The sequence below is a fragment of the Talpa occidentalis genome, unplaced genomic scaffold (assembly GCF_014898055.3).
Source record: "Talpa occidentalis isolate TD23 unplaced genomic scaffold, MPIMG_talOcc4v2.1 talOcc4.12, whole genome shotgun sequence".
NCBI classification, from domain to species: Eukaryota; Metazoa; Chordata; class Mammalia; order Eulipotyphla; family Talpidae; genus Talpa; species Talpa occidentalis.
In genome coordinates, this window is record NW_023601212.1 from 62781884 (window position 1) to 62794602 (window position 12719).

At 38.9% G+C, this 12719-nt stretch overlaps 1 protein-coding gene across 8 annotated transcripts in view; it reads left to right on the plus strand.

Annotated features, from left to right (window-relative positions):
- Window positions 1-12719, plus strand: part of SCYL3 (SCY1 like pseudokinase 3) — a 34123-nt gene that overhangs the window by 2775 nt on the left and 18629 nt on the right. For all 8 annotated transcript variants that reach the window (XM_037506518.2, XM_037506519.2, XM_037506513.2 and 5 more), the window contains exons 2-7: window positions 2236-2447; window positions 5521-5706; window positions 7668-7781; window positions 9499-9555; window positions 10626-10728; window positions 11933-12044. In XM_037506518.2, coding sequence (XP_037362415.1) covers window positions 2283-2447; window positions 5521-5706; window positions 7668-7781; window positions 9499-9555; window positions 10626-10728; window positions 11933-12044 — 737 coding nt within the window. In that variant the 5' untranslated portion in view covers window positions 2236-2282. The remainder of the gene's footprint in view (window positions 1-2235; window positions 2448-5520; window positions 5707-7667; window positions 7782-9498; window positions 9556-10625; window positions 10729-11932; window positions 12045-12719) is intronic.

Below are 12719 nucleotides of genomic sequence, written 5' to 3' on the forward strand. Positions count from 1 at the left end.
TGCTAATAGACAAAAACACCTCCCCTTCATTCAGATTTCTGGAAACAATCATCTGACTAGTTGAGTCCTTCACCCAAGCTTTGGTCCTAGAACTGACTGTGTGTGACTTGCCCTTTGGCCCTGGTAAACACTGGACTTATTAACTATGCCCAAGAAGAGAGGAGCAACATCCAGCTCTAATCTTGCCCCTCCTGGCTCAGCAGTCTGGGCAAGCACCTCAACTTCTTTATAGAGTGGAGGCATTCACAACAGTTGCTTCTCTCCGCGATCCTATATAAACAACTGATTTTATTTGTTGTCCCAGTAGAAAGGAGACAACATTTATTGAGATAATGAATAGTTGGCATTTTAAATAATCTAAACTTTTCTGTCATCCTTAAAAATTGCTAAGTAGGTGGATTTGTTACAAAGCTAATTTAGTTTTCTCACCCTCAGAACATTGTTGGATTTTGAAAATTCTCAGTTGTAGATAGCTTCAGCCCTAGTACACATTATGTTCTTTATACAAGGAAATATAGGGGTCTATAGGTTCTTTCAATGATCTGTTTTAGGTATGTGTCTTAAGTAACCTTTTATATTCTGGTAACAGAGAATGTTGAACTTCACCAAAGTGGGAAGAAAAAATCTAAGGGGAGGATCAATATGTAATAATTTTTAGGTTAATATTCCTCCAAAGAATGCAGATTTTAAACTGAAAATGTTTAAAGCCTACATAGAATTTTTGACTTACTTAGAACTAGCAACATGCCATATTGCCAGCATAATTACCTTAATCAAGATGAGGAATTGTATCCATTCCCCCCAGAGTTCCCTTATGCCCCTTTAATTTTCCCCTTCTCCCTCTGACTGGGCCCCACTGATGTATTTTGTATTTTTTTTTAATTGTAGTGTAGCTTGCCTTTTCTAGAACTTCATGTCTGGCTTTTTATTTTTATTTTTAGCATTGGAGAAGATACATTTAGCAATTCTTTTCATTTTCTATTTTTAAAGTTATGGTAAAGCAAGAATTGAAAAGTACTACAGAAATTTTCAGAAACAAGTTTTATAACCTTTGAGCCCAAATTGAAAAATAGACTCACATCAGTAGTCGAGCTCTTGGCTGCTTAAGGTAAAGGTCACAATCTGGCTATTCTGAGGCGCAGTCCTGGTTGAAGTCTTGGGACTCGTGTCACCTTGAGAGTGCACGCCCTCCTGTAGCAGGTGCACGACTCCTCCCTACCAACCCTGCCCCTTGCAACATGTGAGTTCAAGAAAAAGATCTGTTCTCAGTGCAGGTGATGAGTGGTACTTGTGTGAATTCCCCACCCTGACCCTCACAGAACTGTTACCACTTTCCCCTACTTTTCCAGTCTGTGTTACAAGTATAGATTTCCTTTAAAACAACTTTATTGAGGTATAATTGACATCATAATCTAAAGATGTTTAAAGTTTACATTTTTATAAATTTTGATGTTTATAATCACCTGTCACCATAATTACCTTAATTTTTCCTTTATTTTTCCCCTTCTCCCTCTGACTGGGCCCCACTGATGTATTTTGTATTTTTTTAAATTGTAGTGTAGCTTGCCTTTTCTAGAACTTCATGTCTGGCTTTTTATTTTTAGCATTTGAGAAGATAGGTTTAGCACTTTTCTCCTTTTACTGAGCATGACTTTGAAGAGAAGTGAGATTTCACCTTTATGTTTGCTGTCATTTGCATTTCTTCAGTGAGTTGCCTTGTCCCCTTTCTGGTTATTCTGGTGTGTCAGTGTTTTACTTGGTTCACGTGAGCTTTCCACTCGTTGACATGTTTCTCATCATTGTTACAAATATTCTCCAGTTTGTATTGTTTTCCTTTATAATTTTAGGTTATTTTAGACATAGAAATTTTATCTGTTTGAATAGTCATATTTTGCAGAATTTCATAGTGGATGAGGGAGCATGAATGGCTTTATTTATTTTTGATGACTTTTCAACTCTGAAAGTTCCAAGGGTGTGTAGGGGGCTTGGGAGAGGGACAGCAACGCTTGCCGCTGTTTGGTTAAGCGCATTTTCTCTGGAGCTGTTAGTTGCTAATTGACAGACATTTCTGGCAACTTGCTGTGCATTTACTATTTGTATTTTCAAATGACCTGGTTTATGGGGATTGCAGAAACTAGTAGGCTTAAATGATGGTGCCTGGATATCTTGGGTCTCTCTTGCTCATGGTACAGATAGGGATTTAATGTTTGAAACATGTTTTCTGTTTTCTTTCAGGTCTGCTTGGCTCCGAGGAGCTGTAACCCTGTTTCACTGCATAAGGGATGGGATCAGAGAACAGTGCTTTGAAGAGCTACACGCTGAAAGAACCCCCGTTCACCTTACCCTCTGGACTGGCTGTTTATCCTGCTGTGCTGCAAGATGGCAAATTTGCTTCTGTTTTCGTCTATAAAAGAGAAAATGAAGACAAGGTTAATAAAGCTGCCAAGGTACAGTAGTAGTTAATCACTTAATAGTATTTTTTATTTTCGTATTTTCTATTAAGTATGAAATTAATGAAGGTCAAAGAAGAAGGACCTAAGGAATAGTATTTTTATTCATGTGCTCTAAAAACACATCTTCTAAACCATAGCAGTCCTGATTTCATGGAATATCTCCAGCTTGTATGTCACGGTCAGATACCACAGCCATAGCCCAAAAGCTTTATATAAAATTCAGTGATGGCTTGATCATCCTGCTTAATTTTTTTTTTTAGGGAGGTGACTTTAAATGGCTAATATAAGGTAAAGGGAGTTAAATCTAGCTTAACAAAACTGCTGTATTGACAACACTTTAATAAAATAAAATATTCCAGGAACTTTCCTGTATATTTCTTTCCCAAGGAGCTTGCATTCTATTTGAGAAATGCGTTATGGTTCTTCCTGATGCTGACATTTTCATTTGGTTCCTCTCCTCCATTTAAAACTTTCCTTACGGTAAATCAACTTCTCTACCTTGTCAGCTCTTTTAAAAACTATTCCCTTTATAACCATAATGAAAACCTGGTTTTCTTAGCAGGCTTCTGAACATCATCCACTTAGAACAACTTCAGAAGTGGCCCCTTTCCCTCAGGTACAACAGGGCTGCCCGTGGAAGGGCCCTTTGCCGGCTCTCACCAGTTTCACACGTCACTCTCATTCTCAGCTGATGCTCATAACCACTCCACCTCTGTGCCCAGACAAAACTGCTGCCAAAACCACTTGTGTGACCGTCAGATCTATATTCAGCCTGTTGTTGACTGTCTCCACCTGGGTATTTGACCAGCACCTCAAGTGCAGGTTTTCTAACCTGGAAATCAGTCTCCCTTTCCCTTTCTGCATTTTATTCCTAAGTTAATTTCCAGACAGTGGGTATTTAAAGATAGAATGTAAAGCTAGAATGCAAATCCCCTTGACTTGCATTTTAGGGGAATAAGGAGGAATATTTCTCCCTGAAAATTCTTGCTCCCTTGTATATTATTCTGTTGTGTTTCTTTAACAGAGAAATTACAATATTCTGCCTATCTAAAAACTTGCAAGTGAATTTGAGCTACGGTTTAGAACAGTGAGCCAGTTAGCTCTGTGTGTGGTTTGCAAAGTGAAATATCAAATCAGAGGCAGCATAATAATGAGAAGTTAAGTGTCGAATTCATTCTCTAGGTAACTGAGTCATGACTGATTCCTGAAAAGTGGGAATAGTTTATATATTGAAGACTAGAAGCTCACACTTAACATCTGCTTATGGGCATAGAGAAGTATAAATATTGACAATTTTCCTAGTATTATTCACATTTAATAACGGAGGTCCTCATTTGAAATACTATTTTCAAAGACCAGTACCTGGTACCATGAATGGTTGCAACAGTGCAGTAACTTTGGGACAAATACTTTCTAAGGATCTCTTACTTTCAGGCACACTTACTCAAAAAGCTCTCCTTTCTCCATTTATCCCTTCAGTTGATGTTCCCCGAGTAATTATCCTACTTGCACTTAGTAAGTGCATCTTGTTGCTATTTCTGTCAGTTGAGCAGCAGAAGTTGCTGTTTCTATTTGATTCTTAACTGCTAATCATTGCTGAGAATTACTGCATAACTTATGCGTAGCATTGTGTGTGCTAAAAAGGAATGAAAAGTGTAATTCTTGCTACATGGCTATTCAGAATCATGCAATGGGTTAGCCCCCTCTCGCTCCCCCTTCTTTAAACAAACAAGGACACTGGTTTAGGCATTTCGAAATGCTGGGCATGTAGAGTTAGAAAATCAGAAGTGAAAATGACTTTTGTTACTTCATGTAGACATTTATTGACTGTATTTCCAGGCCAGCACTAAACCAGGCAGCTTTTCTTCTGACTCACTGGTCTGCCCTGAGTACTAGAAAGAGAATGAAAGTAGGTACAGAAAATCAAAGTAGCCCAGAGACATAAAAACTGAATAAAAAAATTTTTTGAATAGGCAAAAGTTGAACTGTTTCATGTTGGGTTTGAATATATTTTAAAGTGATTCTTAAAATGAAATATGGAAGGCTGCATAGTTTTACACAAAAAGTGTAGCTCAAAAGACTTTTATTAACAAGTTCTCCCAGTAACCACACTCATACAGCTGACCCACTAGCACAGTTCTCAACTCATCTGGGTCTTTGCTGTATTTATTAGCATACATATGATTACATTAAAGGCAGACATACAAATTAATAGTTCACAATTGCTAGTTAAAGAAATTTTCTTAACTATTTTTTATTAATTAGACTAACCCAGAGGAGGATAATAGCTTCCTTTTTAAGAATTAACAAAAAACCCTATTGGAGCTATATCTAAACTTAGCACAATTTGTAATTATTGTAAGAAAAAGTGATCATGGAATTGTCTATTCCTCACTTTCATTGTGCCATTTTTTTTTTTGCTTTATGTGTATATTTTATGCACGTAGACATTTGTAATTGTTACGTCTGTTTAGCGAATTGTCATTTTTATTCATGAAGATCTTATCATCTTTGGTAATACTCTGTCTTGAAATGCATTTTGTCTGATAGCAATATATTCACTCTGACTTTATCTTATTGTAGTCTACCCACTTACTTTCTATCAATTTACCTGTATCTGTTTATTTTTTAAATATGTCTTTTCTAGGAGCATATAGTTGGGTCTTCCTTTTTTCTCCATTCTTAATTGGAATGTTTAGATCACAATCTGTGCTTTTGTTTCCTTTTCCGTTTTGTCAGCTAGTTGTTTTTAGCACTTTGGTCAGAGTTCATAGCAGTAGTCATTGGGAGAGCCAGGCTTTTAGGCACCTCACATTGACATAATGAAATCTAAAGTGTCTGTAGAGCTATTTGAATGTTGGCAAAGTGAATAGTGTCAGAACAAGTCATAGATTCTTCTTTGCCTGATTTGAAGCTTGGCGGGTCAGGAAGCACAGGAAGGTAGGGAGCTGGAAAGGCCCTTGAGTACATAGGTACGCATTTTCTGACTTTTGCCATGATGTATATAAAACTATAAACTGGTTTTGAGTCATGAACTTCATCAACTTTTCTATTTGTATTTTTAAAGCACTTGAAGACACTTCGTCACCCTTGCTTGCTAAGGTTTTTATCTTGCACTGTGGAAGCAGATGGCATTCATCTCGTCACAGAGCGAGTGCAGCCTCTGGAAGTGGCTTTGGAAACATTGTCTTCTGCAGAAGTCTGTGCTGGGATCTATGACATACTGCTGGCTCTTATCTTCCTTCACGACAGAGTAAGTAACCTGGACATGGTCTGCCTCCCAGACTTCAGTGTAAACCAGGGCTCCTTAGGTGTGGTAGTGCTTGTGGTGTGTGTGAAGTTGTAAGTTAATCTTCTTATTAGAAAGCTTCCTGAGGGGGCCTTCCTGGTGGTGCAGGGGTTAAAGTCTCAGTGCTATCAAACTGTTGCCAGCAACTGCTGCTCCCCTCAGCAGTGTATTTCAGTCAGTCTGGTATTCTGCTCCCCACTCTATCTGTGGTGAATCCTCTCACCCCCTGCACTTTTGGCCTACACCCCAGTTCTTCTTGTATGCACAAATAAATAAAAATAAATCTTTTTTCAAAAAGAAAACTTCCTGAGAGAAAATAGCTCATTTGAAGGCACGAGAGATGCTAAGACACCTAATCCCTGAGTGGTTCTTTATAAAACTTCATTTCAGTTTACTATCATTTCCCTTTACCTAAAAATAACTATGACTGGTATTTGTTATTAAGACAAGATTAAAAATTTAACATGAATGCTGCTACACACTTAAGTTACTTTTTTTCAGCTGCTTTGCCCCATTTTAAATTTTGCGGCAGAAATGATCATTTCTTATAAAGAGGCAGAGTTTGCACATGTCCCCTGCCATTTGAGTAGATAGTAGCAGTGAGAGATGGCCCTTAAAGGTGTATTTGCTATTAGAGGGGTAATGTGACACATCTGTTTACTTCTGGTCTGGTTATTGACCATATCATGGAGCTCCTGTTTCTTAATAGTTTTACTTTCTGAAGTATTAAGACCTTTGGCAGTCCCCCAATATTAAAAAACACCAGTTGTATGTTAGTGACACTTGCATTTGACTCATCTTAATGTTTGTTGTTGTTTTTTTTTTTTTCTCTATCAGTGGGAGACAGATTCCAAACATCATTTTGGATTTATCACATCTAAAAAGCATGCTTAAGATTCACATATCAGTAATGCATGCTTTACTAGGGAGGAATATTTTCCTTGTTGGAGAAGGTGCATGTACTTGGTAAAAAGTGTGAATAGTATGAGATTGTAGACAGGGAATAGCAAATCCTTCTCCTATCCTTGAATCCAGTACCCATTTCTCGCTAGAGGTGCCGTGGTGGTGATCACAGGTTATTCTGAGGATCTCCTATATGCAGGAAAAACAGTTATCTGTGTGCTTATTCTCCTTTATCTTAAGTGGAAACATCATGCTATTCTAAAACTTCTCAAAAATAACATGTATACATATATATGTGTGTCTCTATGAACATAGGAGTATTTTATAAAAAATGCATATTTGATCTATAGGGTGGAATGTTCTTGTCTACTGGAATACTTTCTGTTTTGGGAAAAAGCTTACATTCTTCAACCCTGTTCTCTTTTTCTTCCTCTTATGTGACTTCGCTATTTTTGACTTCACTATTTTTTTATAGTTTTAAAATAGGCTCTTTTGTGGTCTGTGGGATATTTCTGGTGGACCTCATTGCATTTTCCTTTTCAGGCAATTTTTAAATGCCTACTGATGCGATTTAGATGAAGTAGATTGGGGTTCTTGACAGAATATAGGTGAGAAAATTTAAAGGAGGAAATTAATAAAATATTTTATATGCGAGCAAAGATGAATTTTTACCTTTAAAGGCATTAGAACCAAATCATATAGGTTATAAAGACTTGTAAATTCATATTTAAGGACTCCTGTGGAAATGGGAATGCATAGATCTGTGCAGGGGTTTAATGTCTTCATGAACCTGCCTGACTGCACGGAGAGATAAGAGAAGCCTTCCCCATTGCTTTTGTCTATTTCTCTATCCTCATTCAGCTTGGCATTTCTTAAAGTCACGGTTCCATTTATTATGGGAAATGGAGGGCTTGCCATTATCTTTTTGTTGTTGTTGTTGTTGTTTTGGTAAGCATTTAGTTTTTTGAAACTTCTATTCCAAAAATTGGAGTGACAGTCTTCTTCCTGTTCTTCCTTTCCAGGGGCACCTCACGCACAACAATGTCTGCGTGTCCTCGGTATTTGTGAGTGAAGATGGGCACTGGAAACTGGGAGGCATGGACACGGTCTGCAGTGTTCCTCAGGCCACCCCTGAGGTAAGGTCCTGTTCAGTCTCTGATATCTCTGGGTCTGTGGCTTTCCTGCCAGTGTTAGGGGCAGATCTTGGATTTGGAGGCTTGATTTTTTTTTTTTTTTTTTGGTCATTGCTCAGATTCATAGAGTTGAAATTTGGGATTTTATTCCTCAAAGGAGCATTATGGATTATTTCTTTTTCCTCATTTGCTAGATGAGGAGCCTGAGACTGAAAGAGGTAAAATGATTTCTTCAAATATTCTAATCAAATTTTCCTCCTTTCTGGTCCTTACCAATGATATTGCCCTTAGATGGTGCCTGGCACATAGTAGGACTCAAAAAATGTCCACTGAGTACTTTTCCAGGTCTCCCAAAGCAATATATTATGTCCTGACGACTGAACTGGGGCCTCTGCATCCTAATTCCTCCTCATGAGCTGTGTTGCTACCGCCTGTGGCACTTGTTATAATTTGTCCGACAAAGACCTGCACGTTTCCCTCCTAGTTTGATAAGCCTTTCTAGTCTCTGTTTTATCTTCACCATTTTACATGTTGCCACCAGCCCTTTGGAAAAAGAAGAAAACACTCTTACCATAACCTCCTAATGTGACAGTGGCTCCTCCTTGTCCTGGCAGGGCCTCATTTCTCCTGTTTTCTGTAGTGGCTTTCTCCATTGGGCCTGTCCACTGTGCACCTTCATGGTCTGTTGTTCAGTTCAAATGCTCTTTCCACCATGAGACACTTCTCTGGTTGTTTCTGTTCCTTCTACTCACTTCTGTCTCAGAATTCACCTTTACGTCTGGTTAATGTAATGCCAGGAGGCCCTTTCTCTGGGATCTGTTCCAAAGTTCCAGGCACACAAAGCCCTGTCCAGTCTCCTGCCCAACCCCTCAGCTTTGTCTGCACTGAGCTTCTTGAGCTATACTCTGGCTCCATCTTGTGCCAAGCAGCTCAGCTGTTGGCACATGTGCTGCTTCCCTCGCCTCTTCTTCCTTCATGTGCCATTCTGTCACTGGGATGCCTTTCTCTCCTGAGCCCTGGAAAGTGTAAGGTCAAGTTGAAGTCCAACTCAGTCTCCTCCTTGGGAACCTCCTCCTACTCTTCTCCCACCTCCAACAAAATGAGTCACACCTGTGATTCGAGGACACGAGGCATTGGTAACATTCTCAGTGGTGAGCACCTGGCTGAGGCAGGGATTGCTCACATTGATTTTGTATTAATAGAGCCTTAAATGGTGTTAGGACAGATAAATAAGCTCTTCAAAAATAACCTCTGAATCCGTGAATGAATGTACTTATGTGATGGTGATTTTGTCTCTGTAGTTGTAGGGTCTCTACTTTTATAATTTATCGTGGTCTTAAAATTGATTTGGTAAGAAGGTTGATGGTTTTCTTCTGTGCTAAAAAAGCCTTCATGACTATATGCAGGATGAGGAAGTATTCCTGATTTCCTTGAGAAAATAAAATGCAACGATGCCCCTGAACAGCAGAGGGCTCTGTTAGACCAGCTTAATGGGAGAGAAAGGCTTGACTGACAACTTTTTTAGCAGGACTTGTGCTGTACTAGGCACTGTATTTGCATTTTTTAATTAGGAATATTTTAAATTTGTGTATTTAATGTGTGGTCTTGGTTTGAAGGTTTCATTACTGCTGTTTCTTTTATTACTTTTGTAACTTGATGTAAGAGATTGCTTCACCAAACACATGTATAAATTATTTCCTTCATTTATGTCTCTGTCTAGTTTCTGAGGAGTATTCAGTCAGTAAGAGACCCAGCATCTATTCCGCCTGAAGAGATGGTAAGATGATATACTGCAGATGTTACAAAGGCTTCTGTATGTAACTGACTATAAAATTACAAAAAAACCCACCAACTTTACCCACCCATTTGCTAAGTTATAGACATCTTATAATGCCTCTCTCTAGCCTTCTTCTGAAATTAATGTTTTCATCACAAGAGGGAGCATGTTTCTGGACACTATTTTTAACTTACATTTTTAGTTGTATGGACAACTATGCTATGATGCAGACAAAATGAAATGGGTTGTTGCTTCCTGTGCTTTTCACACTAAGTCTTTGACGTGTGAGTTGGGGAAGCCACATCGTTGTCCTTTCCTGTGCTCACCCTCAAGTCTTCATCTGCATGTGTTCCCTTAGTTAGGTTCCAGGCTGTATAGAAGAGCAATTATTGATGTTATGGTGCTGGTGAAGAAAGATTAGATTGACCAGTAAATTCAAAAACAGTTGCTCTCTCTAAACTTACAACCACTGTAAATAAACATTGATCCCCAAAGACATATTTAGAGGAAATGCAAGCCCAACTGTACTTAAGTGTAGATCTAAGGCTTGAAATAACTCAGGTTTATCTAAATCAGTACTGTGTTTATATATTAGTGTTTTTTGAATCAATTTGTGGGTTTTAAATTAATTTAGGTGTCCTGGCTAGCATTTTGGGGGGAAAAGGAATAAAATAGAAAATATCCTTGGGCATCTCAGGAATGATGATAATGAGGCTAAGTATTGCTTTATGAAGCTTTGATTTCCATTATATGTGGATTTGTATGTGTGTGTACTGCACTGATACAGTAATAACAACAAGTGTTTTACTCTGGGTTGCAGTGAAAAATATTTTTGAAAGCTACAGACACTAACCATATCTGACCAGCATTTTTTTTGTGCTTTCATTTAATATTTTAAAATCGTTGATAAATTCCTCTCACTAATAAGTTTAAGAGTCTATAAATTACTGTGATATTTTGTGGTTATTTTGGGGTATAATAAATGCAAAAATGGGAGAAATGCTTCAGAGAAGATTAGAAAATTTTTATAAGGAAGATTCTCTCATTTTAATGGTCTTTACTGCTTTTAGTCTCCAGAATTCACAACTCTGCCAGAGTCTCATGGACATGCCCGGGATGCCTATTCATTTGGGACATTGGTGGAAAGTTTGCTCACAGTCTTAAATGAACAGGGTGAGTTAGAGTTATACTACTACATCCACAGAGTAAAGGAAAAACCACCCAGGGCCTGTCCTTTGTGCAAAGGACTTTAGTCTTTAATCATGGAAAGAACCTTTTGGTTACCAACTAACTTATTGAGGGCAGATCTTCACAGCAGTGAGGAGAGCAGCTCTGAGTGTCTTTAGTTTGCACTCTTAAAAGAATTTTAAATGGGAAGCAGTCAGAACCATGTCTGTCAGCATCATGTGTTACTGTATTACTCATTGGGACTGGCATTTGTGGTCCAAAGATATTTCATTATTGAGCCAGCCAATAAGTAAATGAATACTGTTATCGATTTATATGTAGGAATCTGAAGAAGAGATTCAAAAATTTTTCATTTCTAAATCAAGTTTAACCTTGTTTGATCTTTATTCCTTCAGTTCTGGGTTTTCTTTTTTTCTTCTTGATGTAATTTACTCATTACAATTTTTTTCTTTCATTGCTCCTTAAGCCCAGGCTTCTGAATACATTGCTTTCTTCTTTCTTCTGACTTCTCTAATGGCATGCATGGCAGCCTGCCTCACTCTCCTCCAACCACTCCAGGCCCCCAGTTGTCCCACAGTACAGAATGAGGGAGCACCTGTCACATTCAGCCCCTCACTGGCTTGTATCTTGCATTGCTGAAGCTTATGTAGACCTAACATAGTTCCTCTGCCTGGTTTACGCAGATTCTGAAGTTATAAACACCCTTCAGCTCTAAGTTATCCCAGCCTAGATACTTAAGGATTAAACCCAAGGTCCCTAAGACATCCCTTGTGGGACATAAACTCACTTCTCTTCGCCATGTGGCTATTACATACCATCCTTAGGAGAATCAAAAATGCAGTCACTCAAATAACTTTATGTGTTCTACAGGTGAGTTGCACTGGTTGAAGAGGCCCTCACACCTGCCACTTATTAACCTCCTTTAGGCCTGAGCTGAGCTAACACTGACAGGAAATGAGAGGGCACAGAAGGGGAGGTGCAAGGGGTGGGGCTGGAGTTGTTGGCAGGACAATTTTCTACACCTGCTGAGGAGTTGGGCTTAAGGCAAGCAGGAAGCTCTTCAGCAACAGCCAGGGCTCTGTTTGTTTGGGCTTTTACAGGTTGGTTTTTGCTCTCGTCAGTCTCCTGCTATAGAGGCCCTGAAAAGAGGGAGAAGGCATTGGAAACTAACTGTAGCTCTGGATTTCAGTTTCAGCGGATGTTCTTTCCAGTTTTCAACAGACCTTGCACTCAACTTTGCTGAATCCCATTCCAAAATGTCGGCCAGCGCTCTGCACCTTACTGTCCCATGACTTCTTCAGGTGAGGGCTCTAGTGTGACGCTGGCTGCATCCTGTCACCTTTGCCTGCTCCCTCCCTTACCGGATGTCCTGTGCCAGTGGTGGGGGAGGGGGACCAAAAGGTGCCATTCCCTTTGTTGTCTTTGCTAATTATTAGAAGAGACTGAGTTATGTCCACAAGAGACAACAGAGGGAGAAATAAATTGGGTTTTTATAACAAACAGATGGGAAGTTAATAGAAATCTTTCACTGTCATGAAGACAAGGGTCTGCAAATGATAGGTTTAGGCTGTAATTTAGAGCTTCAGATGGTGAAGAAGCTGGGCTGTGTCCATTGGTTACAGTTGTAAGTTAATTTAGAAAGTAAACAGTCTCTCCTTCCTGCTGCCAGCGTCTTATAGATTTGAATTCATTATTGAATTTTTCCTTGTTGGGGGCGGAAACCAGCCTGTTTTCTCTTTAAGGAGAAGCTTGCTTGCTTTGTTTAGCCAAAGGGAAGGAAGAGCAAAAAAGTAGAGTTAGAGAGAGGGCACAGTGTAACTTTCTTTCTCTGGGTTCAAACATGTTTTTCAGCCTCTGCATGGATTCATTCTACATGCATGACTTTTTTAAGCAAGGTCAATATTCTGTCAGTTTTGAAACTAAAATTCCTGTGTCTTTAAATTGGAGAACCTGGGAAAAGCTGATACTATCCCTGG